A 6,000-nucleotide genomic window follows, 5' to 3' on the forward strand; every position below is an offset into this window, starting at 1 on the left:
AGTGTCAATGACCTAGTAATTTGGAACAATACCCCATCGCAAGAATGATAGTAAAATTAAGAGGAGACCCCTAAACAACAAAGATAAACCATATACTAATGCCTTATAAAGTATATATATGGCGCGACAAGAGAATTCATTGAACAGCTTTGATAGATTATAAAGTAGTCATCTCTGATCCTCGGAGACACACTTCTGTTTTTACACTGGTTTATTCAAATACTTTTTATGAATAACACATTTTGCGCAACCAAACCCAAACACACTTTCTGGCATATATGTTCCCGTTAAGGAAGCTGTTTTGCTTGATAAATTGAAACTTATTACGTCATTAAATACTTCAGACGACTTAATACCGCCATATATATTAATTGAATCACCCTGCAGTACTGATCCAAAACTGTATCGCTCAAATCCTGGAATGCATCCAATGTCCTCAACTGTTCCATCCTCGAATGACAATATTTTCCCATCAGGGCATACTATGATAACTTTTCTTTGATAACCAATAGCAGACGATAAACGACAGAAAACTGGAAGTTGGGAAATAACACTGCACGTGTTTCTGCGAGTATCAAAACACTGAACAATCTTTGTATCAAAGTTTTCTCCTGTCACTCCACCGAACAAGAATATTTTCTCACGATCAACAGCGGAAGAAGCCGATCGGACTGGTGTACTGAGATATCCACAGTCTTCCCATTCACCAGTAGAAAGCTTAAATTTCTCTATAGCTAATATCGTTTGAAACTCTTCTTCATTTGCATCATCAAAGCCTCCCAAAACATAAACAGAATCCCCGACAGCTTCCATAGAATGACGTCTTCTCCCTAGCAACATGGACTGGCACCGTGTCCAGATGTTTTGATTACTGTGGAAGCACAGCATTCCTTTCAGTTTTGAGCTTCCACCAGACACAAATATCGCATTTCCATAAGAACACGTCGCAAATTCAACACCAGGATCGTATGGTAGCGATTCTAGATAGTTCCAATTCTTGTTCTTACGGCAACACACTACTGTTCTCGTCGTTTGTTCCCTTTCATTACTTCCGCCGATGCAGACGACGACCTCTTCGAAATCCCCTAAATTTCTATAAACCAGTCTTGGAGATATAAACTCCTGTCTTCTTGCAGGCAGGAGATGATAACGCTTTGCTTCATCCAAAATTTCTTTGCATTCTGTCTCATTTTGAATCAAAGGATTTTGTTCAACTACTTCAAGTAGGTACTCTGGTTGCAGAAGTGGAAGTCTAAGATGTTCGAACAAAGTTTTAATGTGCTGTTTTCGATTACAAATGTCAGCATGTAGCCAATCAAATACTGTTTCAATCACTATCTCTTCATTTTTCACATTGAGATCATTGTCACTTATAATACTGATGACTTCAAAAACATCCAGGGTTCTAAAATCCTCAGTTTGGCAGACCTCAGCGAAGTAATGCAGGATGAAACGAAAGGATTTCTGAGTCAAGTAATGACAACCATGGCCCTGAGCAAGCTTCCACGTGCCGATACAGTTCTCGATGTCAACTTTCGATATCATAAACTCTTCACAACGTTCTTTAAGACATTTAATCTGCATCATAACGGAAGTTTGCAACACATCACCTACATTCTCTTCATCTAAGGCGAGTGTTCCACTGTAAATGAACTGAAGTATTAGATTAAACGTGGAGCTTGGAACATTCTGAATATTGACTTTATGATTTTGGGATTCTATCATCCCGGATGAAAACATGGCATCAAAGTAAGGTGACATGGCGGCTAGGATAAGACGATGGCAGTGGAAAGTCCTGCTTTCAACTACGATTTCCACATCAGTATACTGAGAAGACTCGTACAACTGTTGTAGACCAGAAACCATTGCTGTGATGTAGTCAGACTGTAGACGATCCGATTCTGTCTTTCCCATGATGTCTGAAATGAAAGAAGTGCTCGTCATTAGAATTTAAATAACAACTCATGATTTAGATATACATGTATCGATGCATTCAGTTTAATTTATTGTGTTGTTTGTTTAATCTGTACTACAACTGCACAATACTAATGGTAAGTTACCACTATAGCTTATTTGTATCTGTACATAAAGTTTATTTATTGGGTTAATTGAGTGGGTTTTCTACATATATGAAAAAGATGTGTGGACAAAGTCATCTGAATTAGCCAGGTTATGATTGTTAAATAACAAGCATTCTGAGAGTATTGCATTAGCAATACTAGTCCCCTACCGGCAAGTGTAATCTGGTTCCCGTAAGAATTGAAAATGCCATAATTCCGTCAAAAATTAATGAAGCGGGACGAAATGCAAACTTGATCTATAACTAATCAAGGTAAAGCCACATACTAAAAATCAGCTCAATATCTACAAGCGTTTAGAAGAAAATTGCGGAAAACCCGTAAAAATTGAAAAAGCCGTAATTCCGTCAAAAATCAGTGAAGCGGAACGAAATGCAAACTTGATCTGTAACTCATCAAGATACACTCACATACCAAAAATCAGCTTAATATCTGCAAGCGTTTAGGAAAAAAGTGCGGAAAACCAAGTGGGACAGACTGACAGACAGACAGAGGGACAGACAGACAGACAGACGGACAGACAGACAGACAGACGGACGGACAGACGGACGGACAGACTCAGAGGAAACCTAAAGTCCCCTCCGGTTTCACCGGTAGGGGACTAATAACAGTAAGAGTACTCTGGTTGCATATTTCTGTCGCCTTCATGCAAGATAAATTATGTCAACATGCGAGAAAAGTATGTCAACATGCAAGATAATTATGTCTACATGTAAGATAATTATGTTGACATGCAAGTTACTAATTATCTTGCATATGTTGATATACTTTTCTCACATGTTGACATAGTTTATCTTGCATGTAGGGGGCAGAAATATGCCACCCTAGAGTACTTATCTCGTATATCAAAATTTAGAGCAGCCTTATAGCGAAATCATTATATCTGTTTACATTCAATAGATTAATATGATTTAAAAGATAGCGTGCAAGGCGCTGAAATATGAACCTCTTAAGATAAGTTCACAAGAGGTACACATAATATTAAAAATAATTCGTATCAAAAATGCAGAATTAAAAAAAACGTGTGTTTTTATGCTGTGATGATCGATAGAGATTCACTGGAAGTGTGCACTCGTGTTTCTGATAATTCACTGTGATCCACTGTATGTACCTATACAACATACTGATTAGCAAACAATGTAAACAAGACATAATCACTCGATAACATAAAAGGTAAATATATATCTTATATCTAGACAACAACATTTTATCTTACCCTACCTTTCTCCATGCAATACGACATTTAACGTCTTAACTTGTTTGGACAGGATTCCAAGAAAGATAACTCCATAATACTGAATAAACCATGTACGGAGCTTTGAAGAAAATTTATAATTTATAATTCGTAGACTTTTGACGTGATATTATTCTACATCAAAACAAAGACATTTTGTAATTAAGATAATAGGGATTTTACCATAATCTATCATCAAGGTTATGGTATAAATTTTTTCCTATATAAGTATAGAATCATCAAGGGTCAAACGTATCATAAATTGTCAGACCAGTGAAGGTCGTGGTATATACCTACTGTACATGTACATTGTACTTCTTTTGAATTATACAATTACGTTAAATGTTTGTTAATTTGATTTTTTCTGCAATTACATCCTAGTCCCTTCCTCCTAGTCTATAATTTGATGAATAAATTTAAAATATATCTTCATAAATGTTCAAAACTTTTATTCAACAATATCATTTACATGATTAGCTAACTATTGAAATCAAAAATTTCTTGCTAATATTTGTAATGACCGCAAAATACTGGTTTGAATCAGGAGGAAATGGGATCTGCTTAATATCACAAAGTAAACGTTTATTTTCCGATATCCCATACTGAATGACCTTACTCTCTCCCTGAGCAGTCTTTGTATCACTGACCAGTAGAATACTTCCTCTGTAGTAGACAACAGAATAGCCAGACATCATCAGGCGCTTCTGAATGGTCCCTATGTATCTAGGCTCCGGGGCGCAAGGATTTGTTCTATTAGATTGTAAAACTTTTCCTTCTGCAGTCACATGGTAAAAGTAGTCTTCACACCAACAAATTCTCATTATTCCAGTAAGGACCCCTTTTGGAAAGGTGCTTATTTGGGTGCAATTTTTGGTTTTCATATCGTAGCACTGAATGGCATGAGTAAAGCTAAAAGCATTTTGTGAACCTCCGAATACAAAAATCTTTGACTCCACATATGCACAAGTGGCATCCGAAACTGAAACAAGTAGTTTACCCTCTTCTGACCATTTATTTTCAACTAAACTGTATTTCTCAATGGAGTTAAAGCTGTCATGAGACATTGTTTTCCCGCCAATAACAAATATGCTTGTCTCGGTCCCACACATACAATGACCAAAACGCCCCAATTTCATTCGTGGCAAATACTGCCATTCATTTGTGTGGCAATCGTACCTGATGAAATTTGTGAGATTTCCGGATCCCCCGGATATGAAGACATTTTTCTCGTGATAGCATACTCCTGGGCTAGCTCCTGTTTTGTAATTTATTATCTTGTTCAATGAAAACCAACTGTTTTGCATCAAACTGTAACACACAATGTCTACATGATCTGAAAAAGTGTTGGGTCTAACAACAAGTAATACTTCATCATTTCTGAATTTACATGAGTTCGCGTTGCCTCTTTCGGCATCCAGTAGCTTTCTTTTGCACGAGGGATATTGTTGCAAGTATTTATTTGTTTCACAGAAGTGCTGAAGAACTTCCAGTTTGATTTGGGAACATGCAATATGCTCCATTAGAGATAGAAGAGTCCCTTCGTCTTTACTGTCCTGGCCATCAAACCATTGAAGAATCAAATCTAAAACATGAATCTCCTCAGAAACTATCAAGTCGTCGCTTGATACTAATCTTACTAGTGTCTCGTAGTTGAGTTTTGCGAAAGATCGATTTCGAAATGATTTCACGATAGTTTTCTTCATAAAATTCGTGACATCGTTTATTAGAATTTCACAACTGCATGATTCTGCCAACCTTAGTAAATCAATACAATTATCTAAGTCTATATGAGAAGCAAGAAATCGCTCACATAATCTTTGTAGTGGTTTAACTTGAAAGTACACGGACGCTGTGAATATAAAATCAGCGTTATTATTGTCAATGGCGCATTCTCCTGTGTAGATATATTCTATTATCTTTCCAACTGTTTTCTTATCAAATCCATGCAGTTCAATAGCATTTTTTCCAGTTTCCTTCATGCCAGACAAAAACATGGCGTCAAAGTAAGGAGACATGGCCGCCAAAACGACTTTATGACATCCGAATTCCTTTCCACTAACCTGTAAGACTACATCTGTAAATTTTTCTTTCTTCCAAAATTCTATCATTTGTTTTGAAAATACTCTTAGCCTTTCCCGCTCAATGTCTTCCCAAGATGTAACTTTTTTGGATTTAATAAGAAACTTAATGTCGAGTTCATCTGCAGGTTTAGCTATTTTGTTGACAAATTCAAAGACATCGCCTTCCATGCCGTCATATGACGCTTTATAGAGCTTCTCTATTAGATAATCTGCATTTTCCTTTGTGTTCAGTTCAGTTAAAAGCGATCCCAAACAAACATCATATACCCTTTGCGAAAATATGGCCAGAACGACTTTACGACAATACGTTTTGTTCTCCTTGCAGATCAGTAAGAAATCTACGTGTCTTTTTTCCTCTCTTAGTCGGGACAGTTCTTTTATTAGAAGCTGGCTGTGGCGAGTGTTCATCTACAAGATATAGTAAATAAAAGTTAAATTCCTACAATTCACGGCTGGGTTTCTCTTAACTATCGCAAGATCTGTCCTGGAATCGACTTAAGACTATCTTAAGATATGACTTATGACGATTATAAGATGCATGTATGTCACTGCCATTCACAAAGCTATCTAAGTATTAGAATTATTAAGACAGGTACTAAAACAAATT

At 36.6% G+C, this 6,000-nt stretch overlaps 2 protein-coding genes across 2 annotated transcripts; both read right to left on the minus strand.

Moving 5' to 3' along the window:
- Positions 1–24: 24 nt before the first annotated feature.
- LOC133178334 (kelch-like protein 24) lies at positions 25–3,343 on the minus strand. Its single transcript, XM_061313067.1, has 2 exons — positions 3,300–3,343; positions 25–1,919 (listed from the first exon to the last, which is right to left on the minus strand). The coding sequence occupies exons 1-2, from the start codon at positions 3,319–3,321 to the stop codon at positions 202–204; spliced, it is 1,740 nt and encodes a 579-aa protein (XP_061169051.1). The 5' UTR covers positions 3,322–3,343; the 3' UTR covers positions 25–201.
- Positions 3,344–3,782: 439 nt separating this feature from the next.
- On the minus strand, positions 3,783–5,795 carry LOC133178335 (actin-binding protein IPP-like). Its single transcript, XM_061313068.1, has one exon. The coding sequence runs from the start codon at positions 5,559–5,561 to the stop codon at positions 3,786–3,788; it is 1,776 nt and encodes a 591-aa protein (XP_061169052.1). The 5' UTR covers positions 5,562–5,795; the 3' UTR covers positions 3,783–3,785.
- Between the last annotated feature and the right edge of the window lie 205 nt (positions 5,796–6,000).

The sequence above is a fragment of the Saccostrea echinata genome, unplaced genomic scaffold, assembly GCF_033153115.1.
Source record: "Saccostrea echinata isolate AGI-Se365-2 ecotype Australia unplaced genomic scaffold, CSIRO_AGI_Sech_v1 ptg000002l, whole genome shotgun sequence".
Taxonomy (NCBI): domain Eukaryota; kingdom Metazoa; phylum Mollusca; class Bivalvia; order Ostreida; family Ostreidae; genus Saccostrea; species Saccostrea echinata.